General features: G+C 39.8%; 1 protein-coding gene and 1 pseudogene across 1 annotated transcript; both read left to right on the top strand.

Moving 5' to 3' along the window:
- Positions 1-1,724: 1,724 nt before the first annotated feature.
- LOC116677283 (voltage-dependent T-type calcium channel subunit alpha-1H-like) lies at positions 1,725-17,634 on the top strand. The gene is given in 32 exon segments (XM_032507858.1): positions 1,725-1,767; positions 1,967-2,237; positions 2,553-2,646; positions 3,172-3,308; positions 3,669-3,757; positions 3,967-4,126; positions 4,543-4,867; positions 5,086-5,178; positions 5,859-6,025; positions 6,394-6,445; positions 6,527-6,655; positions 6,977-7,125; positions 7,422-7,893; positions 7,990-8,145; positions 8,262-8,375; positions 8,560-8,676; positions 8,919-9,004; positions 9,198-9,321; positions 9,602-9,670; positions 9,970-10,154; positions 10,350-10,476; positions 10,722-10,847; positions 11,048-11,137; positions 11,331-11,555; positions 11,988-12,131; positions 12,239-12,348; positions 12,452-12,585; positions 13,866-13,924; positions 15,195-15,273; positions 15,729-15,850; positions 16,808-16,966; positions 17,478-17,634. Coding segments are annotated over 32 exon segments (4,542 nt in total). The 3' UTR covers positions 17,613-17,634.
- A 677-nt stretch (positions 17,635-18,311) lies between these two features.
- LOC116677282 (protein-lysine 6-oxidase-like) lies at positions 18,312-24,165 on the top strand (annotated as a pseudogene).
- Positions 24,166-26,531: the final 2,366 nt, after the last annotated feature.

Raw genomic sequence — 26,531 nt, 5'->3', positions numbered from 1 at the left:
GGGTCAAGGTCAACAGGGGCGACCATGGTCCAGTGGGCGGGGTTGGGAGAGACTGCGGCCTTGTGGGTGAGGATGGTAGAGTGGATGGTAGCACTCTTTTGGTGGTCTTGCTGGGGGCAAAAGCAGTCTCAGGGAGGATGTCTTTATTGAGTGGGAACATCCCTGTCCCCCGGAACCCTGCCTGGGCATTTTCAACGTGTGGCAGCCTTTGCCCAAGCCCTGCTGAACACCGTTTGTGTCCGTGCATGTGTGCGTGTTGGTTGGTGTGCGAGTGTGTGGGCGAATGTGTATGTGCACACACACACACACCCTCACACACATGTGTATGTGTGTTTGTGAGTGACACAGAGGATGGCCCATTTTAGCTGAAACCATGTGGCCCATTTTACCTCAGTGGGTTAAGGTAAATTGGGCCGCTAAGAAAAACATCACTTTTTCAAAAAATAAGTTCATATACCAAACTAACAGCATTATTTCTGGTGGATGCCATCAAGACAGATATTATGCACAGTTTTTTTTATGTGCATGTTTGTTTTTTATAGATTTATCATCCTTATAATAGTTTAGTTAGATTTGATATGCCAGGCTACTTACCATGCAGCTTTCTGGTGCAGTCTTGATTTGAACTATTGCCCCGCCCACCATAGCAACCATAAACCAATCAAATCACCTGTTACTTGTCAAGCACAGTTATGACAACAGTCTGAAATCCTTTGCAGTCATTGGCTCTAAATTCCAGAGGGGCACCCCCAAACCTTAAATGGCCCATTTTAGCTGATGGCCCATTTTACCTGATATCACCCTATATTAAATACTTAAATTCATATTTAATGTGGTTTCCCCGCAATGGACCAAACTGTTCCCCCTGTCTACCAGCAGATGGCAGTATTTAAATGACTGACTGTATTGTGACTTTGTGAACTGGTTAAAATCAAGATTACTGATACAGATGTATTTATTGTTGTTCGCATTTTGGTTCAATAAAGTTGGTAATATAGGGTAACCTGAGAACTTGTGTGTGTGCAGAGTTGGTACTGTTAGCGCTATATTAAATAATTAAATTCATATTTAATGTTGTATCCACCATACATGGACCATCAAGGGCAGTTCAAAACGATTACAAAAACAGACCAGTAGGTGTCGCACCATGCCTGCTGTGTGCAAACTGCTGTCATATGGAGATGAAAGAGAAATTAAGTTTTATGTTCAGTAATAAATTTTAATAAATAAGTTGATTCATTTATTATTTGCATAAAATAACAATAGCTTAACAGCAAAGGGACATTTCAACTACACTTAACTATTCTGCAAGTGAACATAATAGAAGAAATTTGAACAAGTTAATAATTTATTATTTGCCTAAAATGACACCACAATGGTCAGCAACAGATGAACATAACTCGATTTAACAGGCCCCCCCTAACAACAACCCTCTTAAAATAAAAACGACACACACTCCTGACCAAAGCTATCATACTCTCAAACTCTAATTCATCCTCAGCACTGCTCCACTGATTATAGTTTATTTCTGTTTACCATTTTTATAATTGCTTCCACAGTATATTAACGTATATTTTCTGCTATGAGAGAAGGGAGTTACAAACTCAATTTATACTTCAATCCATATAACCTGTTATATTGTGACAAAATAAATCTACCCACCTACCTTAAAGAAGAACAAAATGAATGTTTTGGAAAGGCCAAGTCAAAGTTCTGACCTTAAAATGATTGAATTGTTGTGGAAGGATGAGGAAGCAAGCAGCTCATGTGAGGAACCCCAGATGGTCTACATTAGGACATTTCTGATGTGAGTTTGTTGTCTGAGCTGCTAAGAAGCTGATAGCAGTGTTAGAATCAGGTTAAAACAGAAGGGCATGCAGGTTTAACTCTGGGCTGGGGGGGGGGATGATGATGATGATGATAACTGAGAGACTGTCTCTGTCCCCGTCTCTTTTCTGATTGTCAGCTGACTGTTTTCCCTGTGTTTACCCACTTCCTCTCTGCACCTCTGTGGACCTCCCTATAGTATATCTGTGTTTGAACTTCATCATCACTAAGGGACCGAAGGAGAAGCAGCGGCGGGAGATGGCACTTCCTTTACAAGAAGTTCCCAACCCACACTGCATCTCCATGCAGGAGGAGCAGCTGCCCTACCCGACCCTGGCCCCAGTAGTTTTTTGCCGCTTAAAACAGACCACAAGACTCCGTAACTTGTGTCTGCAAGTGGCCCATAGCCCATATCCTTTCCTACTGCTTAAAGTTTAACCTTGTCTGACATCAAAGACCAAATATGTGTAAAAATAATAACAATACAAACTTGAGTAGATCATACCAATGTATTTATGAATATATCTAGAGGATACACTCACCTTGCCTAGCTGTGGCATTTTAAAACATTACAAGATTGTATGAATTGATTTGGTCATTATTAGTTTTTGTGTTCCTATGCTTCTTCTACGTAATTATCTATTATCAATTGTTGATGAATAATATGAGTTAATGAACAAATATAATCTCATCCCATGTGTTTTGACCTTAACCTCTTCTTCCACGTGGTTGGATTATGTGTCTGTACTGATAATTGTGCTCAACTGTGTAAATTTGTCCATTTATGAGCCCGGGGGAATGAAGAACACCACACAAGAGGTTAGTGTTATCCTTGGTGTGGATTTTCCAAATCTTTACTTTCCATGAAAACACAAAAACAACATTGTTCAATACTGATGACCTCAATTTCTATTATTGCAGTGTGACTAGATACCTGTGCTGTGAATCTGTCATTAAATACATCGTGTATTTTCGTGTGAAAAATGGTTGTCTAATTTTTAAACAGATTATATTTTTAACTGTAAGACTGTTCAAGTTCAATACATTTCAGTCTAGTCCTTCAGTTCTGGCCTGGTTGAGTCACAAACAACATTTCTGCTCTTAAAACAGGTCGACTTGGCCAACATTTTGGACAGAGAAAGTGACCATATCACACATTTGAGACCACCATAATTACATAACATAAAACCTATTGTATATAAAATTCCTTTGTTATATACAATCAGTTGAAAATGTTCCTATGTATGGATGAGTAAACACAATAGTACTTTTGTACGTTAGCATTAGTGTTATCGTTTCTACTCTGTTTAACTGTATGTTTTTTCTTTTTTTGTGTATGGCCAGATATTGGAGGTCCTTGTGTTTGTCTACTTTGTTGTGGAAATGCTCATCAAGATGGTGGCCCTGGGAGCCTTTGGCTATAAAGGGAGTTACCTTAGCAACAACTGGTACAAGCTGGACTTCATCATCAACTGTGGAGAGTTAGTATTCCACAATGCCTCTCAATTTTCTTTCTTTTTTTATCTGATAAACAACAGCAGTCACTTTAGGGAAACATCATATTTAATGTCTCAGTTTCTCCCGTGTTTAAAGACAACATACATAATCACTCACAAATATAGCAGGGTCTTTGTTAGCTTTGGTCACACTGGCCTGACTTTGTTTATGTATTTTAGAGAAGGAATTCCATCAGAAAACGTTTTTCAACCGTCAGCTTCTCATGGCTTGTTTATGAAGAGTTTTCATATTTAGCATTATATTGCTGTAAATTTAGATTTTTGTAAATGAAAGAACCCCCAAAAAACTGTTCTCCCTGTTTCTGTCTGCAACTGTCCTCTCAGGTTGTTGGATATTATGTTTGAAATATTTGACATCCACTTGCAATTCTGTCGAGTGCTCTCACCGTTGCGTCTCATCAGCAGAGTACCAAGTAAGTTGACATTTCAACATTTTGCATTGGTCCTCAAAACTTATTTTTCAGTGTTTCCAAACATATAGTACAGCAAGTACATATAGTAAGTGCAATATGTAGTCATTTTAATATTGATAATTATATGAATGAAAGCTTTCAAGCTTTCACTGAGACTCAATGGATGTCAATCACTGTAATAAACCTTCTTTTTGTGCACATCTTTGTAGGTATGCTCCACGTTGTGACAGTACTTTTAGGCACCGTGCCCATGCTCGCAAATGTTATGGCCCTTTGCATCTCCGTCATCCAAATCTTTGCTGTTGTGGGAGTCCAGCTGTGGGCGGGGCAGCTGCGCAACCGCTGCTTCCTGGGAGAGGACATTCCCACGTAAGGAAAAGGCTTTTTCTGCTTTTGCAGTATTTGCATTTTCAAATTTCCAAGTCCTAGTCGAGTTACAATTACCTGTTACACATCATTTAAACATATAAGTAGTCAGAAAATTCATCCCACTTCATTTCATGAATGCTTAAGTCAGATTTCATAAAATCCTTGAGTTAAAGTCCAAGTCATTAGTGCACGATTTTAAGTCCAGTCACATGTCCAGAGAATAGTTACTGCAGTCGGACTTGAGTCGAAGTCTAGGACTCAAGTACTCCTTTCACTTGCATATATATGTATCAAAAATACATTTTCTTTTTTCAACACAGCACAAAAAAACTGTCATGTGAAATCTAATAGCTAAGTCATGATGTAGAGTGTATTAATTCTAGAGTGTATAAACTGTTGTTCTTTTCTCCATCCAGAAAGTACAACGTGTCCTTAAGTCCATATTACATGACCGAGTATGAGGAAAAACTCCCATTTATCTGTTCGCGTGATGGCAAAAGCGGGATGCAACACTGCCAAGATGTGCCACCTTTTCACAATAATGGGACAACCTGTTCATTGGCTGCTCACCAGTATTCTTCAGCTGTAAATGGGGTAGTCTCTACAGGGGCCGGAGCCAGTGTAAACGCTTGTGTCAACTGGAACATTTTCTACAATGTCTGTCGGCCCGGGGACCACAACCCTTACATGGGCGCTATCAGCTTTGATAACTTTGCTTACTCCTGGATAACTATATTCCAGGTAACAAGGGCTTTTACTGTTCAGAAAAATATTTATCATAATAACAATAAAGTCATAGGTGAGTCTAGTTTCCTCTGGCTGGATTATTACCCTTAACAGTTTTGTTCTTTGTTCTGAAGTTACTGTTCCACTGTTCACCAGTTTTTTAACTAGAAGCTTATGAAATGTTGCCACATAATAATATTAAATTTATTTTATCACTCTCTGTCTACCTCCAGGTTGTGACACTGGAAGGATGGGCGGAAATCATGTTTTATACTATGGATGCTTATTCTTGGTGGAGTGTTGTATTTTTTGTATTCGTCACTGTTGTGAGTAGCCACTTTTCTTTGTTTTAGTTAACAACCATAGTAATTGAAAGTGTTCTAAGGTCTCAAAAAAATGATGTCTTGGTATTCTTCCATACTGGTAAATCTGAGCTACATAATGGTCTCTAACTCTGGTTGAATAATTTCATTAGCAACTATAAAAATCCAGCAGAGGCAGCAAAATACATTGAAACTATGTTTTGATTTGGTCCTCAATATAAGTCCCAATGCTAAATGCAATAATGTGGGTCTTGTTTTAAATAGACCCACGCCAAACCCCTGTAGTATTAATGACTCAGTCAATGGAACACAAATTTTAATCTGACAGTAATCCTTACTCGCTGCAGTTCTTAAAATAAAATGAAGAAAAGGTCATCTGTTAACTTTGGATTTTAGTTAGGTTATGTTTATGTAACACATTGTTTTAGATGCTCTGTTGTAGAAAAATAGACATAACCACCCTTAACTTGTCAACTTGAGTTGGGCCACTTGTAATGCTGTCATTTAGACAGACTTGTTTTCTAAAAGCTTGTTGTGTTGCTCCTGAAACAGACTAATTGTTAACACTTAAATTAAGTAGCTTAATTAATTTGAGGGCAGCAATGCTTAAATCACCGGTGCAATTATCTCAAAGCAGTTTTTGAACCCTTGCTCTTAATAGCAACTTTTTACTTCCCCTCCAGATGGGCTCCTTTGTCATGATAAACGTCTACGCAGTCGTCATCGCCACACAGTTCTCGGACAAAATGAAACAAGATACAGGAGAGCCAAGTGTTGGTGCTGTGGCTATTGCACAGCTCTGTGGCAAGTTAATTGGATGGCTGCAGGCAATCTACCGTAAATGCAACAGGTCAGTCACTGTATAAGATGTATATACAACCTGGAGGTCTTTGTCTTGTTTGTGGTCAGATTTGTAGTTTGCAGTAATATCTGTGTGTATAACGGTAGAAGATTATGTCGAATGCATTATTCCCTCATGCTCAGGATGAAAGTAGATATAAATGCTTTCTTATGTTGTAGTACATGTAGTACTCAATCAGGCAAAAGTTGGAAGTTCTCTGAATAAATCTTTGATATTATTGGGCTCCATGCTCTGAGTATGGAACAATATAGTTTGCATTAGTTAATTTGTGTTTCTCACAATGGGACATTACCAGAACAAAACATGTCTCCATTTAAGCTGAAAATTGACTGTTATTTATGTCCTTTTACCAATAGGCATAACAAGGTGCACCCTCATGGCGACAGCAGCAGGATTGATAACTCAATGGTGAGACTAGTGAAAACCTTTCTGCAGAACCATCAGCAGCAGCATTGTTGCCTATCTTAACTGACTACCTTTCTGTGACAGATCTATCAGGTCTGGAGACCATTCATGGAAAAGCTTAAGAGGACTGTCCACAGCAAACTCTTTGACCGATTGGTCATGTTTGCTCTTTTCCTCAGTATTGTCACCATGGCCATAGAGCATAATGACCAGGTGAGGATGAAAGTGTGTCTGTCTGCTTACTACTCGTCTACGTCTCTGAATTTAATTTCAGGTGTGTGAGGTGAATGATAGACTGAGCAGTTAAAAAATGCAACGGGGGTGGTTTGATTAGAGTATTTTGTTATGCTGGGAATTAAGAAAGATACTTTTTAAATTATGTCCTATTATTCCAACATTAAGAAAAGTAATACTAGAATAGTAACTACTTTACTTTTCTTTCCTTCCTTCCTTTGCATTTTTACCTTCTTTTGCTCCTTCTCTCCATATATACCGCTTCCTTGCTTTATTTTTTTCCATCCTGTCTTTGTACAGCCCCAGGAGTTGACACGTGTGTTACAGATCAGTAACATTGTCTTCACCATTATATTTCTTGTGGAGTTGATTATGAAGCTGCTGGCTCTCACCTGGACATACTTTATGGACTTAAACAAAATCTTTGACTTTGTCATTGTTATCATCAGGTAATATGATCCCATGCAGTCTGACATCATTGCTTTGTCCTGTCATACATGCCATTATTAAAATTCAAATTTAATCCCAATTTCCTTGACTCTCATTGGAACCATTACACACAAAAACTGTTCAGGTATCAAGCAAAATTCAATGTTTCTGTTATACTTGAGGTGGACAACACTTAGTGTTGTAAAACTAGTAGCTTGTGTTAGTTTCAGACTAGATTAAGTCATAAAGTATACACAATATAACCTATAACCTCAACATACATTATATTAAAGACATGTTTGTTTGTGGTTTTCAGTTTGTGGGAGATAATATCTAAAGCAGACGGACGGTTGTCAGTTCTGCGTGTATTTCGTCTGCTGCGGTTTGTGAGGTTGCTTCACTTCCTCCCTTACCTGAAGAGACAACTGCTCGTGCTGAAGAGGACCATAACAGAGGCAGCCACACTCTGCATGCTACTGCTATTTTTCATCTTTATTTTCAGGCATGTACACACACAAATCCTCCCTCGCCTTGTGTCTGTATGTCTGTAGACATCTGTAATGTCACAGCTAATTCCAAATGATGCTATTTTATTACTATATCATATGATAACGATCACCCACAAGATGCATCTCAATGATTGTGCATGTATGTTCTTGGTACTCTGCAGTATAATGGGTATGCACCTGTTCGGAGGTAAATTCTTCTTTGAGACGCACCATGGAGATGTCATCGTTGAGCGGAAAAACTTTGACACCCTGCTTTGGGCAATGGTCACGGTGTTCCAGGTTAGTTTTTGACTTTATAATTCCATTCCATCGTCATGCAATTTCTGCCCCAATTTCTGTCTGTACAACTCTCTTTTATTAAATCTCTCAATCCAGATTCTAACTCAGGAGGACTGGAATGTGGTGATGTACAACGCTATGGCAACTACCTCCAAATGGGCCTCTATCTACTTTATTGTGGTCGTTATTTTGGGAAAACATGTTCTTCTCAATATACTTGTGGGCATAGTGGTTCAGAGCTTCCAGGCTAGGGTAAGGACCTCTGTCTTAGTTTTCTCTAACAGCAATCTGTTTTACACCAAACATGGCTCAGTACGGCACACTCAAACACTTACACATCTGCCAAACTCTATTTCCTGTTGTTGCAGAGCTTCCCAAGTATGGATCAAGACTCTTCTCTCTCTTCCTCTGAGTCTACCAGTTCCACTCTGGAAATCTTGACCCCTGAAAACCCTGTACAGACAGATAACAACCAGAGAAATGTAAGTTCTTAAAAGTGCAAACTGTGTTTTCAGAATCTGTTGAGAGGTCTCAGAGGTAGTAATTGGTGATAAGCAACTTTTACTTACTTTTATGTTTACTAATAGTTACAGTTTTGACACTTGAGATGCTGTACTTGCTCAAACATACCCCCACTCACATTTGCTGTACTTCTTGTTGTCACAGGGCCCCACAGGACCCAACCGAGGCCTCTCTCTCTCTCTTTGTTGCCCCAGGATAAACAATGCGATTAACGCAGCCCCAGGGGAAGACTCTGCCCCAACAGATACCAATGGGGACAGTGTAAGTTCCTAATAGTGATAGTTTAAGAAGTCTGGTGTGGGACGTTTGAGATTTTACAAGGTTTAACACACAATAATGCAGCAGAAAGTAACATGATCAAGCTAATTTTGTCTCTGCTTATATTCTGAGCAACATTGGCTGGTATACCACCCCTCTGTAGTGTTGTTGGTAGTTCTTTTAAGTGTTTTCTTCATGCTTTGGATAAAGAGAGGTGGCTGATATGTAACTCTTTACCCATGCAGCGATGTTTGAACTTGATCCAGAAAATGGTCAGCTGGTCCAAAGAACATGAAGAGTGGTCAGTTTATGTGTTTTCGCCACAGAACAGGTAAGCATTTTTTTACAGGAAGGGAAAGAGAGATTTAGATAAAAAACACAAAAATGTTTCTTTGATACATACTTTGCATGCAGAATGCCAAAAGAGGATTATTACAGGGACATTTCACTGTCTCTTTTATTCCATTGGTTCACCTCTGATGTTTCTGACTGTAGCTATTTTCTGTGCGTGTGTTTGTGTTCAGGTTCCGCATCTTTTGTCAACGACTGATCTCTCACAAGCTGTTCGACCGCATTATTCTGGTCTTCATTCTCCTCAGCTGTGCCACCATCGCTGTGGAGAGGCCTGCAATAAACCCTCAAAGCATGGTGAGACACCTACAGTTACTGTTCCTTTGGAGAGGGAAATACAGTAAACCCTTAACATACAAACCCTATCCTATTGGACACACACAAATATTGACAGATGCACACACAAAGTATAATCATACTGCATGTAATCTGTGAGGAGAGATGGCAAATACAGTCACAAACTTACAAACAGACAAGTTGGATGTTTTGCATTTCATGAAACAAATAATATGTAATGAGTTTGTGTATTTGTGATACAAAGAAGCATGTTAAAAAGGAATCTCAATATTCCCTTTAGGAGCGTTGGGTCCTGAATACAGCCGGTTGCGTGTTCTCTGCTGTTTTCTTTGTAGAGATGCTCTTTAAGGTAAACGGCAGCGTTAATTAATAAATACAATGTTTTGTTTGTTCTAATGAATAGAAATGAACTTTCCATCCCCTGCTGGGTTGAGATCAAATAAGAAAAATAAACAATGTGTAAGAGAAGAGCTCAATTTATTTAACTGACTGTTGTAGCCTGAAACCATTTTGAAAATTCTTTGTTATAATTTTGGACCAATCATTTTGTACCTTAAAATCAATACGTTGGATTTTTAGGAGATTTTTAATGAAACTATAACACTGTATATTGAGTAATATGTTGGAATTTATGTGTTGTTACACCAGGTTGTAGCTCTTGGTTTGCTGTTTGGGAAGGAGAGCTACTGCCGGTCTGCCTGGAATGCTGTGGATGGTTTTTTGGTGTTACTGTCTTTAGTCGACATCTTAGTCTCTTTGGCCAGTACAAGTGAAAAAAATATAATGGGCATGCTCAAAGTTTTGTGCCTGCTACGCACAATGCGCCCGCTGAGGTACGTCATGAATTTGTGCGTGTATACAGTACAGATGATTGCAGATGATGTTTGTGTGGGTTGATACCAGTGCTTATGTACATAAACCGTTTTTTGTGTCAGCATCCCATCTTATTTCATCTTTGGGTCAGTTTGTCTGGTCATACATGTGCTGGTTATAAAAAACATTTGTTTGTCTATGTTTATGTGTTCCAGGGTGATCAAGCAAGCCCCGAAACTGAAGCTGGCTGTGGAAGCCCTGATTGCTTCGTTTAAACCCATTGGGAACATCGTCATTATTTGCTGTGCCTTTCTCTTTTTTTATGGCATTCTTGGGGTGCAGGTACTGTGGGGGATGCACACTCACGCACCCATATATTCACTCGCACACACACACACATACACACAGCTTTGTTATACCCTGACTTACAATCAAGAAATGAACAACATGACCCTTGGCCAGCACTAATAGTAAACACCTAGGAATTCATTCCTGTTATTTCTGGCATTGAAAGTGACAGCTTTGATGTAGTTGGCAAAATAACACAACAAACACTCTGTCTCTGTCTTTTTCTAACAAAACTGTAGTTATTTAAAGGGAAGTTCTTCTACTGTCTGGGTCAAGACACAATCAACATCACCAACAAGAGTGAATGTCTGTCGGCCAACTATCGCTGGGTACAAAAGGTGTACAATTTTGACAACCTGCCTCAGGTATGGACTAAAGCACAGAGGATGCAACAGGGAGAGGAATGTAGTATATGTAATATAGTTCATTACATATTTGCCATATTAACCATTTTCAACTAACTGTAATGAATGTGTATTCCGTAAATTAACTTAAAAGCTAATTATATTATGACCTGGATAATCTCTGTTTGTTGACTTAACAGTGATTTCTGTTTCCCATTCAGGCTCTGATGTCCTTATTTGTAATGTACTCTAAGGATGGCTGGGTGAACATTATGTATGATGGGCTGGATGCTGTGGGAGTAGAACAACAGGTATTGTTACTGGCAAAATTTCTGATTTATATTTTTACACTGTTATGTACATTGGAAGGGAAGAGAGAGATAGTAAACGCAAGGGTTGTTTTTCCCTCCTAAGATGGCAGTGTATTAAATTGGTTCTTTATTTTTAATTTCTTATGCACAAGAAATTAAATCTAATCTTTCTATTGTTGTCTTCTCCTCTCAGCCTATAACGAACTACAACGAATGGATGCTGATTTTTTTCATCACCTTCATGATTATAAGCTTCTTTCTTCTCGACATGTTTATTGGTGTAATGGTGGAGACCTTCCACCAGTGTCGGCAGGCTCAAGCCTAACAGAAATAGCCACAGTATCACAGGACCAGTGCAATGGTAAGGAGAATGGAGTAGCTTGTTAATGATCTATTTTCCCAAGCATCACATTTCAGAGTCTAATGTGAAAAATGAAACTGACAGCCTGGTTAGGTCACACAAACAGTTGCTGATCACGAAGGCTTGATACATGTATTGGGACAGGTTGTGTACAGTCATTATCTGGAAACAATGTTGATGAGAGCGGTGAGAATGAATCAAAACAAAGTAAATTAGCTGAAAGATATTAAAATGCTACTTAGACTTTAGGGGAACTGCAGAATCATGTGATCATTCTCTGTGGGTGCATCACAAAAAGCGATGCCTTTCACATACACACATTTTATCATATTGTTGATATAAAAGTATTGAGTATTTTAGCTCTAAATGTTTTGAGTGTTTGTTACAACTTTGTCTCCCTTTCGCTGTTTGTGTTTATCTGCATGTGTGTGTGTGTGTGTGTGTGTGTACGTGTACGTGTGCGTAAACATGTATATTTCAGAGCCTGAGGAGATTCCATATTACACAGATTACTCCCCCATTCGTCGGTCTATCCACACTTTCTGTACCAGTAGCTTCCTGGACCTCTTCATGGCTGCCGTAATTTTCCTCAGTGTCATGATGATGGGTTTCCAACATTATGATCAACCTCTGGTAAATGCGCGCGCGCACACACACAAAATCACTGTGTAATTTGCATTGACTGTGTGAGGGGATAGAAATAAACCTGTGTGTGTGTGTGTGTGTGTGTGTGTGTTTAGTATGTAGAGAAGATGACAGACTATTCCTACTATGTGTTCACCATCATCCTGATCATTGAAGTCATGCTGAAGCTTGTGGCGTTTGGCATACTGAGGTTCATAAAAAGCAGGTAACACATCAGAATAAGTGAGAATTGAATTTCCTTATTTGCTTTTGAATGTTAGTATTCCTGGTGCCTAAAGTGTTGCATGGCTTTGTGTGTATGTGTTTAGATGGAATCTGCTGGACATCGCTGTTGTCTTGATTTCAATACTCAGTATTGTTTTTCAAGTGATGGATATGGCAGACTCAATTCCCATTAATCCCAGCATCCTTAGAGTCTGCAGAGTACTCAGACTAGCACAAGGTATACTCATATACAGTGGGGCTCAAAAGTTTGGGCACCCCAGGTAACAATTTGTATTAATGTGCATAGAAAAGCCAATAAAAGATGGAAAAAATCTCCAAAAAGCATCAAATGACAGATTAGACATTCGTATAATATGTCACAAAAAGATAGATTTTTTTCCCCATCCTTTACACTTTCAAAATAACAGAAAACAAAAAAATGTTGTCTGTAAAAGTTTGGGCACCCTGCAGAGTTTATAGCATGCACCGCCCCCTTTGGAAAGCTGAGACCTGACAGTGTCATGGATTGTTCTCAATCGTCGTCTGTAAAGACCAGGTGATGTCACTCTGTCACGGTTTTAAATGACCAGACTCATCTGACCTTGCCCCAACAATCAGCACCATGGCTTCTTCTAAGCAGTTGTCTAGAAAACTGAAACTGAAAATAGTTCACAAAGCAGGAGAAGGCTATAAGAAGATAGCAAAGGGTTTTCAGATGCCAATATCCTCTGTTCGGAATGTAATTAAGAAATGGCAGTCATCAGGAACAGTGGAAGTTAAAGCAAGATCTGGAAGACCAAGAAAAATATCAGACAACAGCTCGCAGGATTGTGAGAAAAGCAAGTCAAAATCCACATTCCATCCAGAAAGACCTGGCAGACACTGGAGTTGTGGAATACCATTCCACTATAAAGAGATACTGGTACAGATATGGTCTTCATGGAAGAGTCATCAGAAGAAAACTTCTTCTACGTCCTCACCACAAAAATCAGTGTTCAAAGTTTGCAAATGAACATATAGACAAACCTGATGCATTGTGGGAACACGTTCTGCGGGCCGATGAGGTTAGAATAGAAAGGAAGAATGGACGAAGATACTTCAAACAAGAATTGAAAGACTCTTGGCTGGCTACAAGAAGCGTTTCCAAGCTGTGATACTTGCCAAAGGGGGCGGTACAAGGTATTAACTCTGCAGGGTGCCCAGCCTTTTGCAGACGCCAGTTTTTTGTTATTGTTGTTATTTTGAAAGCGTAAATGATGGAAATAGAATCTAAATTTTTGTGACATATTATTTGAATGTCTAATCTGTCATTTGATTCCTTTTGGAGATTTTTCCATATTTTCTTGGTTTCTTTATGCACATTAATACAAATTTTACCTGGGGTGCCCAAACATTCGAGCCCCACTGTACACACACTCAACAAAGGGTAATCTTTTTAGCTGTGTAAAATGTCTGTTTGTGTGTGTTGTGTATGCTCATATACAAAGTTATTTACACAACTCCTTTGTCCTACTTCAGTGCTGAAGGCCAAAAAGATACGAGTTCTGCTGAAAACCATTATCAAGACGCTGTCACAGGTAAAACATTTTTTTTTTGTCTGACTCATTAAAAATATAAAGTGACTAAGATGGATGAGAATGCACCTACTGCATTTGTGCTTGAGATGATGAATTTTTGAATGCCCCCCCCAAAAAATTTCACAGTATGCAGATTATTGTTTTACAACTAAACAGACACACTAAGTGTAGAGTTTTCAGCTGCAATAGCCAATAATAGCAAATGGGAGCACAAGCGAAAAAGCAAAAATAGTAAAAAGATGACATGTGCTTTAAAAAAAAATGGTAATTTGATTTAAAAATGGTAAACAGACAAAGCCAGAAATCTTGGTGTAGTCATGGACTCAGACCTGAATTTTAACAGCCACATTAAGACAATTACAAAGTCAGCCTACTATCACCTTAAGAATATATCAAGGGTTAAAGGACTTATGTGTCAACAGGATTTGGAAAAACTTGTCCATGCTTTTATCTTCAGTAGACTTGACTACTGTAACGGGGTCTTTACAGGTCTCCCTAAAAAATCAATCAGACAGCTGCAGCTGATTCAGAACGCTGCTGCTCGAGTCCTCACTAAGACCAAGAGACTGGATCACATCACTCCAGTTCTGAAGTCTTTACACTGGCTTCCTGTACCTCAAAGAATTGATTTCAAAGTACTCTTGCTAGTTTATAAATCCCTTAACGGTTTAGGTCCAAAATACATTTCTGATCTGCTACTACACTATGACCCCCCCAGACCTCTCAGGTCATCTGGGACAGGTCTACTTTCTGTCCCCAGAGTCAGAACTAAACAGGGTGAAGCAGCTTTCAGTTTCTATGCTCCTCATATCTGGAATAAAGTCCCAGAAACCTGCAGATCCGCTGCTACTCTCAGTTCTTTTAAATCAAGGCTGAAGACCTTTCTTTTTGATGCTGCCTTTCTTTAAATGACTGCTCATTTCTTTAAATTTCTTATGCTGCACTGTAACTTTTATTCTTGTGTTTTATGTGTCCTAATGTTTCTATTTTGTTTTTAACTGTCTATTCATGTGTTTTACCGGTTTTTAATGCTTATGATTTTTAACTGTTTTTACTTGTGTTTTATCTGTTTAACTGATTTTGTGTAAAGCACTTTGAATTGCCCTGTTGCTGAAATGTGCTATACAAATAAAGCTGCCTTGCCTTGCCTAATTAGAAATCATGGCCTGTCTTTAATGGTAGCCTTTCTCAAAAAAAGGCTTGTAGTTCCATCAAGTTGAGGTACATAATGTTGGCTTTGTGGAGGATCTAACAAGCCTTTTGATTTCAGGTTGGAAATATCTGTCTACTCTTTGCATTCTTCTTCTTCATCTACGCTGCGCTGGGAGTGGAGCTCTTTGGCAGGCTAGGTCAGTCACACTACCAGCATAACATACACATAGATAACTAGGCTTACTACAAAGGATCATGGTCCCAGAACTGATCCCATGTTTGCTCAGTATTTATATTGTTGCCAAGGAAAGCAAGAAAGCTTAAACTTATCAAGGAGTATTCTTAGCAAAGTCAACACCACAGCCAACCCAGAGCACAGTTAATGTCATTTCAGCTTATTCTCACAGTGGACTATGACATTTATCACAAATACTATACTACTATACTACTATACTATGCTCATGTCACACTAATATGTTAAAAAACAAAAACAAAAAAATCACTTTTTATTTTGGGGGCTAAATAAACTGTATGTGCTAGCTTCTTAGTAGCTGACTGAAAAACACACAGGATTTTATTTGAAATGAAAAATGTCCATGGTGCATAAAAATCACTTCTCTATGTCTGTGTTTTCTGCCTCTGTGTCAATCAGAATGCACCGACGATAACATTTGCCTGGGTTTACATCGAAACGCCAATTTCAAACACTTTGGGATGGCCCTGCTCACGCTCTATCAAGTGTGCACCGGAGACAACTGGAGCGGGATTATGGCAGTATGTACACACTCATACATGCAGTTACACAAGCTCTATATATTTATTATACCCAAAGCTTTTAGCAAATTTACCAATAGCGGGAGTTTCCCGCGACTTCAACCAATCCCAGCAGTCCCACGTGCCAGACTTTGTATCAGTATGTGACTCTGAGAGCCAATGACCAAGCTGGAGTGAGAACGTGTTGCCGTCACATGTAGGTGGCCAAATTCATTTCCTTGTTTAAGGAGACGTGCGTGACTCAAACATCTCACATTTGCCAACAAAACGTACAATGAAAGACCGTGCAAAACATGTCAGACCATCCTGCCAACCTGTAAACATTTTAACATCAAAGTCCGCTGTAATGATTTTTCACTCCGATGTTGCTGAAGTGGCTGCTGTTTCAATCCTGTCGGCTCACTGCAGCGGGCGGGGCTGCTGAGTTCCCCTCGCAACTGACACGTGCACACACACAAACACACACGATGGATGCAGGAATTTCCTTTTTATTTTTAAAGAACAAAATTCACAATTATTTTTGCAATTTTCTCAATCTCCCGCAACTTCATTGCAACAAACCTACAAAAAACAATGCAACTTTTTTTGCAATTTTTTACAAAAACTCCCGAAACATAAAGCATCTCGGGCCACAATAATCTGTGTTTAATTGGCACACTGATTTAGTTCAGTTAATTGCTTTAGTGTAACAAAGTTAGTGTTTAGTAACAGCAGGGAATTATTGCAAAATTATTAGTAAAGTACAGACTCATTAAATAAAGTGTTGCAATAATGTTGTATCCCAACTTATAAGAAGTTGTTTCTTTTGTTTATTTGGGAATTTTTTTTAAATACATCTTTTAAGTTTTTTATTGTCAGATTTAACGGTTACCAGTCAAGATTTAAAAGTAAGAAAGATTTTGTAATGGTACCTCAGTCTATTTTTTCATTTATGAATCTTGCTCTGTGCTTCTCAAGGACACATTGAGGGAATGCCGTCCCAACGATGAGGGCTGTTCCAGCTACTTGCACTGGGTTTCTCCAATCTTCTTCTCCAGTTTTGTGGTTATGGCCCAGTTTGTGCTGGTAAACCTGGTGGTGGCCGTGATCATGCAAGCTCTAGAGGACAGCCACGAGGTACAGTTCCTACAAATGCACAGACCAAGAAAGCACACAAACATATAACAACAGCTAATAACAACAGCTGCTTTGCACATTCTATTTTTTTCTATAATAAGTACCAAATTAAATAAAATCTTCTTCTTCTTCTTACTGTAACGTATTATACAGACAGCATTGAGGATCAGTCAGAGTCAGTTTCAGGGTAAAAAAAATTATTAAACAGTGTGAACAATGTTGTTGTTGTTAGTCTGATTAATCCCCCACAAAGACCTTTAAGTGCATCCAGTAGTATATTAAGAGTAACAGGGATACTGGTTTTTAAATGTAATTTATCAAACTGACCCTTATAACCTCAGCTCCACTGTAAATAAACACCCTGTACAAACTAAAAATGGCTAAATCCTAAACTTCTAAAAACAGTAACAAGACAAGATTATGCAAATGATAATCACGATAAACCAACTTTGATTTATTACTTTGAGATTGAAATACAATTAAGTAATAGAAGAAAATTGTAATGTTTCAGAACCAACCTACTAACTCCTGTCCCCCCCTGGAGGAGGAAGACGAGCATGACCCGTCTCGGCTGTCCACCCAGAATGTCGAACCCAGTTCCAGCCACGAAAACACAAATGGATTCTCAGTGATGACACAGTCATAAATTTGAATATATGTCTTGTTTTCTCTTTCTTCTTATTTTTTACTTTACTGTGTATCTATGTTCATTTTGACTTATATGTTGTGAGATGAGTTAAAATTAATAAATGGAACACACTTGATTTACACATGGGAGTTTATGATCTTAAATTCTTCTTCTTCTTCTTCTGCTTCTTCACCACTACCACCGCCTAATGTTTTGATAACTGTCTTCACGCACATGCCGAAACAAATGAAGCCCACTCAGTTAACGGTGGTGAAATGGTTCAACTGAGTGACGCTCTTTGCCGATATTCGGATAAAAACAGGGTGTAGTCTGATGTATTGTAGTGGGTATTCTGTACTGTATGGGCCATGATGGGGCGTCTGGGTGTCTTCCCCCAGGAAAGTTTTGAGCGTCAAATACTTAATTTCCTGCATTCTGACACTTTTATGCAACAATTTACGGTGGAAATGGCTTTAATTATCCTATGCGAAGGAAAAAAAAACATGACAATTCAAAATATATCAAAATATAATAATGCGAACAATGTTGTAACATGTCATTCCGCATTAATGGTATGGATCTCTCTCTCTCTCTCTCTCTCTCTCTCTCTCTCTCTCTCTCTCTCTCTCTCTCTCTCTCTCTCTCATTATGATGCTGTGCGCAGTGGAGTGAGTGGAGTTTATTCAAACCACCACCCCATCACTCCCAGGTCAAACCCAAATGTTTGTCGTCAGTGTTGGAGCTCTTCACAGAGATGCCAACACATTGAGCCATGGAGAAGTTTGTGCTTGTATTAGTCTGCCTCCTAGATGTTTTGGTGTGTTTTTGAACCGGTCAGCACCGTTTACGTGCACGTGTCGGACCGTGGAGACATCGGATTCAGTGAAAGAATAACGGTCAGATGTACAGTTTAATGAGCACAGGGACTCAATATCGCTCCCTTGCGCAGACCAGAAGGCGTACTCAGATCATGTTGACAACTAAAAACAGTTTGAACCGACTTCATCCTCCTGTTGCGCTCAGTAGATCCAGCAGAACCAGACATGGAGACCTCGAGGAGGCAGCCGGGGATCACTCTCATCGAAACGACCTCAGTCAAATGGACGTATCGGTTCTTGGTGTTGATGCGGGTCAGTATTTACTCGGCTCGAGAATACCCGGGACGCACAGTCAGTCCCCTCCGCGCTACGCAACCCCCAGAGAGGCTGTGGCAGTGGGATACCTTTCACAACAAGAAGCGTCAAACGGCAGCGCCGTGGCTTTCACCACTATCCAGGAGTTCTCCGGCAGTGGAGTCCCACGAGGAAGCCGGAGTGCACCTGGAGCTGGCGCACAACACACCACGACGTCACCGGTAGGATCACCGGACTTAACGCACAGCCAAGTCGGAAGGATAAACTCGGAGTCAGTTGCCCGGCCACCTAGCTGCGTGAGACACGATAAGAGAGGATAGTGGGGACGCACGTCGCATCCCGCAGCAAACCATTTAGGGGACGCTCGCTGTGCGCAAAGAGCGCAGTCACTGCCTGCGGTATCAAATGATTCTCCCATAGCGCTGTCCAGTAACGGCGTAGAAATACACTTTCCTCGTACAAGGCCGGATACAACAGGGACTACGGATGTGGATGACGCACGGGATCCGCACAGTATTCATCACAGGAACTCAGTTTTCTATAATGTTTACCCACCAGACCATAGAAACAGGAACAGTGTTCACCCTCCACCAGGACCGGGTTATGGCACCAGGTTCTTCCACAATGGTGAGTCGCACAGGAGGAGGAAAAGTGGATAGCCTAAAAGTTGTAATTTGTACGTAATCAAAACAAATCTCAATTGATAACACCCTGACTCAAAGGTCTGAATTATCTTTAGCCCTGGGGAGCACTGAGTGGAGCAATGCTGAGGCACATATTCCCCATAAGGACAAAACTAATGTTTCCAGTATGAAAGCCTCTGAGCAACATTCAAATTAAATGGCCTATTGATAGACTGGGAAGGAGGTTTGGGGTCACTTACAATTTTCCATGCCCCTCCATACATAATACCAGCTGATCTGACTGAGTGGGTGGCTGATCTTTGATGCAATATCTACATTGCCCATTATCAGCAACCATTCATCCAATGTTCCAGAGGCACATTCTGTTTACTAATCTGATATCATTTTAAAAAACTAACTGAGAAAACACTGGAGAATCCTTTTGCAATTATGTAAGCACATAATGTAATTTGAAAACTGCTGCGCTGGTTAAAAAAACAATGCAACTGATCTCAACTGGTATTCTGTCTATAATGGAGTGCAATGGAAATTTCTAAGTGACCCCAAACTTTTGACCGGTAGTGTGTATATATATATATATATACTCACCGGCCACTTTATTAGGTACACCTGTCCAACTGCTCGTTAACACTTAATTTATAAGCAGCCAATCACATGGCGGCAACTCAGTGCATTTAGGCATGTAGACATGGTCAAGAGAATCTCCTGCAGTTCAAACCGAGCATCAGTATGGGAAGAAAGGTGATTTGAGTGACTTTGAACGTGGCATGATTGTTGGTGCCAGAAGGGCTGGTCTAAGTATTTCAGAAACTGCTAATCTACTGGGATTTTCACGCACAACCATCTCTAGGGTTTACAGAGAATGGTCCGAAAAAGAAAAAACATCCAGTGAGCGGCAGTTCTGTGGGTGAAATGCCTTGTTGATGCCAGAGGTCAGAGGAGAATGGCCAGACTGGTTCGAGCTGATAGAAGGGCAACAGTGACTCAAATAACCACCCGTTACAACCAAGGTGGGCAGAAGAGCATCTCTGAACGCACAGTACGTCGAACTTTGAGGCAGATGGGCTACAGCAGCAGAAGACCACATCGGTGCCACTCCTTTCAGCTAAGAACAGGAAACTGAGACTACAATTTGCACAAGCTCATCGAAATTGGACAATAGAAGATTGGAAAAACGTTGCCTGGTCTGATGAGTCTCGATTTCTGCTGCGACAGTCGGATGGTAGGGTCAGAATTTGGCGTCTACAACATGAAAGCATGGATCCATCCTGCCTTGTATCAACGGTTCAGGCTGGTGGTGGTGGTGACATGGTGTGGGGAATATTTTCTTGGCACTCTTTGGGCCCCTTGGTACCAATTGAGCATCGTTGCAACGCCACAGCCTACCTGAGTATTGTTGCTGACCATGTCCATCCCTTTATGACCATAATGTACCCAACTTCTGATGGCTACTTTCAGCAGGATAATGCGCCATGTCATAAAGCTGGAATCATCACAGACTGGTTTCTTGAACATGACAATGAGTTCACTGTACTCAAATGGCCTCCACAGTCACCAGATCTCAATCCAATAGAGCATCTTTGGGATGTGGTGGAACGGGAGATTCGCATCATGGATGTGCAGCCGACAAATCTGCGGCAACTGTGTGATGCCATCATGTCAATATGGACCAAACTCCTGAGGAATGCTTCCAGCACCTTGTTGAATCTATGCCACGAAGAATTGAGGCAGTTCTGAAGGCAAAAGGGGGTCCAACCCGTTACTAGCATGGGGTACCTATAAATGGCCGGTGTATATATATATAGTATATTAAAGAATATAAATTATGAGAATATAAAGCATCCAAAGTTCTCCATTCCATAATCTGCAGAAGTATGCTATTAAAGAATTTGATTGCAAATGTGCTCAGGTATAACAAGCAATTACTTTTTAAACATCAAAACATGTTCAATTGCCTATATTTCAAATCAGTAGCTATAAATATATTTTCTACTAGATACAGGTGAGATACTCGAGGTAATGTTGTGATGATGTATGGTTGTGCTTATGCCGCATGATTAATTCATGTTTTCTGCCCTAACTTCCTTAAAGAATATTATTGAAAAGCTTCCACATCTTTTCCAGAAGAGAGACTAAGTTTGAAGCTCCTATTTTCAAAAGTCTTAACCAAAAGAAATGTGTGTTTGGCTGAGTCCATGTATGTTTACATTCATACATAACATTCATTTAAAGTTGAGGATGTTTTTTTGCAGGTCTCCCAGACTTGGTTCCTGACCCTTACTACATCCAAGCTGCCTCTTACATCCAGAGAGTGCAGATGTACGCACTTCGCTGTGCTGTGGAAGAAAACTGTCTTTCCAGGTGCTTTCATTAATATGACATCACATCGCATTACTATATAAAGTCGTGACCAATTAAGTCAGTAATTAGTTACTAAGTGAAGGTACGAGTATTGTATTACCGCTTGTCTTTAACTGACTTTTTGTGACGCACATGTCCTCTACTGTGTGATAAAATGTTATTCCTTTAAACATAAAAACCAATGGGGTATACACGTATACATCAAATAATAATGATAATGATTGAGGGTGTCTTTTGTGGTTGCCACATTAGGATGTGCGTTGGCCTCAGGCCCATTTGGACAGAGCGGCTGGACATAAACCTGGCAACTAGATTCTCTCCTCTGATCTCAGCAGCCACTTTGCCAAGTAAAAGAATCTTTGAAGTGAAAGGCAAAGGATTCCTGAGGTGAATGCAAAAACTGCTGAGGCAAGACCCGAAACCACCCCGGTCGCTTGCACAGTAATGCATCGTTATGTAAAGTGGAGGAGAAGGAGTTGAATGTGCAGTGAGGTGTGTGTAAAGGATAAAGTGATGTAAAGTTACCACAAACAAAAAGAGGTGATCCAAGTCAACCCCCGCTGTGCTCTTAGTTATTTAGTGGCATTTCTGCTCTTAGTGAAGATACTTGGCTCATTCCCTTTCTTTTTCATTTTGCATTAGGTCTGCTAATCACCCGAATGTGAGGGACCTCGACTACAGAGTCCTGCAAGGAACAGCAGACTTCCTCCCAGTAAAGCCCAGACATGAGTGGGAATGGCACAGATGTCACCAGTGAGTTCAGTGTCCTTATTCCCAGTTCATGTACAGTGGCGTGTACAGTGGTGTGTACAGTGTGCCTACCAGATTTTAGTATGTCATACATTTGAGATGGTGTGAGTTAAAGTAACTATGGGAATTATTGGTAAATATCATATAATAGGCTATATAAATATAATATATGTTTATATTTTACAGTTACATTTGTTGTCTATATGATTTTTATAAGTTACTAGCTTCCACGGGTCTCTGTTTTACTGTAATAACAAAATATGTAAAGAAATCGTGGTGTGTGTGTGTGTGTGTGTGTGTGTGGTGTGTTGTGTGTGTGTGTGTGTGTGTGTGTGGTGTGTGTGTGTGTGTGTGTGTGTGTGTGTGTGTGTGTGTGTGTGTGGTGTGTGTGTGTTTAAAAGCTCTATTTCGTGTCAGTTACAGTTTGTTCAGTTCCTTTCTTTGTGCTGATGAGTGTAGTATGATATGGGAACAGAACGTGATATGCACGAAAGCCAACATCTTTCCATAAGAATAACTTTTTCCTATTTTGGCCTCATCAATATGAGCTGACCAAGACAAAAAACAACCCATTTGCTGTAAAGCTCTAATTTGGATCCGTGTGTCTGTCTTACGCTCTCTTTCTGTGTGTCTGCAGGAATTACTAGGGGCGGCTGTGGCTCAGGTAGAGTGGTTGCCTGCCAATGGGAAGGTTGGTGGTTCAATCCCTGGCCCTGCAGTCCCGCGTCAAAGTGTCCTTGGGCAAGACACTGAACCCCGAGCTGCGCATCGGAGTGTGAATGTGTGTGAGTGTTTTCTGATGAGCAGGTGGCACCTTGTACGGTAGCCTCGGCCACAGTGTATGAATGTGTGTGAATGGTGAATGTTTCCTGTATGATGTAAAAGCGCTTTGAGTAGTCGTTAAGACTAGATTTACGTTACCACAGTTTGGAGGCAGAAGGTCGCCGAGGGACACAAGGCCAGTTCTGTCTGGAGGACACATCCTGTGACAAGGTGTACGATGACGCTTCGCCTGCACTGCTCACACACAGGTTGGTCTTCCTGGTCCATGATTGATCTAATCCATTATTTTTATCATTCATCAGTTGAATGGGATTAGATGATGATTTGTTATTGTAAAATGAACTCTAATGTAATGCAAGTTTGGATTTTTCTCAGGGACTCGGCCCCGGTTGCTACGATACGTATCACGCCAACATCGACTGCCAGTGGATCGACATCACTGATGTACCGCCTGGAAACTACGTCCTCAAGGTGGGAGTATAGAACTGCTTTATAAAATAAGACAAGATACTTAATCTGACGGATTAGTACTTTCATTGCAGCATGTCTTCACATAACTGGAACCAAATGATACATAATTATATTTCGTTCTGCTGTTTCTCAGGTCACTGTGAACCCCTCGCAGATGGTTCAGGAGTCCGATTTTTCAAACAATGAGGTGCGCTGCGACATCAGGTACACAGGAAGCTACGTCCAGGCGAGAAACTGCAGGATTACCGTGTGAGTCAGAGTTATGTTCTCACTCCTCATATAGCTGAGATCAGAAGAAAAAAAAGAAGAGCTCATCACTGATTTCTATTCTTTGTTCCACAGAAGCTGACCTGACTGAAGACAAACATTTCCCACAGTAACCTATACTTAATGCCTTCTTGTTGCTCTCACTGTGCAGCTGTTACTCTGTTGCGCTTTGCTGTTTAAATGTATTCTATTCTATTGTATTTATGTTGTGATATATATATATATAAATATATATATGTATATATTATATATATATATATATGTATATATATATATATAGCTACCTCGCTAGATGGTAAATGTTAGTTGTAATATACAGTACATTTATAAGAAATGCAAAGATTGTTCTGTCAGCTGTATGTGTGCTTAAAAACCTGAGGAAAAGCACGTGATCAGCAAGATTCACATAATTTAAGTTATTCTTAAACTATGGAAATTCATTCAGTCATACTGTACAACTGAATTTATTAACATTTTTTGGAGAGAAAAAGTCCTTTGTCTATTATTGAGCATGAACATGGATTGGAGAAAAGATGTATAAGTGCTGTTAAAATATATTTATTATATGTAGAATACATACTACAATACATACAGTATATACAAAAAACATGTATGCATTCTTGCATTTTGAACAGTATAGTGTGTATGATTTTGTGCAGTTTTGAGTAAATAACGTACAGTACATATGTGAGTATATTATCACTCGCACACATGTATTTCTGTAAATAATTTAGTGAAACGGTATTTGATGGTTTGAAAGATGTTCTAAATTTTTAGTCTACTTATAATAAGTGTATCTGTTTTTTGTGTAGAAACAAAGGTATCATTGAAGACCGTTGCCTTACTTAAAAAAAAATAATCTAAATTGTCTCTACTGATGGAACGATGTGAACAAAATTTATTTAACAATATGAAGTCATTCCATTTACCATTCACCATTTACAGCAGTTAACACAAGCTGAGTGTCATTAGAGGTAGGAGTGGTGCGTTTCTTAAATGCTTTCGGTATAACACACCTCAGAGAAATACCTAAAATAATTCCACTTAGCACGTCTACGTCTCTCAGAAATGGCAACGGAGCTTCCCACCACAAGCTTGTTGTTGTGTTGTCATGGGGTGTTACAGCAGATGAGTGATTGAGAAAAATTATTCACCTGGTAACAACTCCATGTGAGGTGTCTGAAAACGCACTGTTTACACTTTGTCACCAGTTTTATTAGGGACACTGTCTGACTGTGACGTGGAAATGAATAAATACGCAAAGACATTTTCATAGTCTGGTAATCTTAAATATAGAGCACGCAGGTGAAAGATTTTGAAGCTTTTAAATTGCATTAACTCATTTGTTTTAGTGCCACAATTCTCTGACTACACTGTATGGTGGAAACATTACGACTGGAGGGATTTCTGCCTCAACTGAAACCTTTTTGTTGTCCTTGTAAAGTGGAAGATCTCAGCAACCTTTCTGCAAAGCCTTGACAGAAGAAGGAATCAGGATGTGTATGAGATAAATATGCAGGCAGGTGGGAGCTGAGGTCATGGGGTGTATTTTCTCTACTGCTCTGCAGCATCTGTTACTGTATGAGAGCCATTCACTGACTCACTTACACAGTCAGTCTCATGGCAACATCAGGGCCACAGCAGGTCACCTACTTCTCTACTCCATCTCATGGTAGTAGGAAAAGTGTGCTGCGGGTTTGAGGCTGTGTAAGTTAGTCTAAGTTGGCTGGATTGATGATCTCCATCTGTTGTTTTTCACTTTGCAAGTAACGACGACACCAAGATAAACCAGAGGAAGGTTTTAGAGAATTCTAATGGGATGTTCACGCTGCATTTACAGTGGTGTAGGATGTATTTAGATCCTAGTACTAAAGTACTAATACAACAATGTAAAAATACTCTGTTAGAAGTAAAAGTCCTGCATTCACAATCTTACTTAAGTAAAAATTGTATTTCAAATATAAAAGTACCTGTTCTGCAGATAATGCCTCCTGTGACTGATATGTTATCATACGTAACATGATACAAGTATTAATACTGTGTCAGAAGATTTAGTGGTTCAGTGCGGTGGTTCCCAACTACTGGTTTAATTTAGTTTTGTCAGTTTATCATGTTTTTGGTGAAATAATAATCAGACAATTACCTTTATCTGTTATGTTGTTGTCTGTTGCTGTGAAATGTAGCAGAATAAAAAGTACAATATTTCCCTGTTTAATGTAGCTAAGTAGAAGCATAAAATGAGTGCTTCAAAATTGAACTTAAGTACATTACTTGAGAAAATGTACTTTGTGACTTTCTATTACTGTAACAATAAAGGTACAAGGATGATAAAGGAGAAAGTATCAGAGATGGGGAAAGTCTTGGTGTATGTACCGCAGATGTCCACATCAAACTGGACATGAACCTATTTTATAACCCCAGATTCCACTTATCCTCTCTCCCCAAACGTGGCCTCTCTATGGAGCTCACGCCATCTTTGGTCAGAGAGCCGTCACTGTGAACCACTGATGTGTGTTTGAGCGTGACAG

The sequence above is a fragment of the Etheostoma spectabile genome, unplaced genomic scaffold, assembly GCF_008692095.1.
Source record: "Etheostoma spectabile isolate EspeVRDwgs_2016 unplaced genomic scaffold, UIUC_Espe_1.0 scaffold00004748, whole genome shotgun sequence".
In the NCBI taxonomy this organism is placed as follows: Eukaryota; Metazoa; Chordata; class Actinopteri; order Perciformes; family Percidae; genus Etheostoma; species Etheostoma spectabile.
The sequence above is the reverse complement of the archived record's forward strand: the minus strand, read 5'-3'. Positions and strand labels throughout refer to the sequence as shown.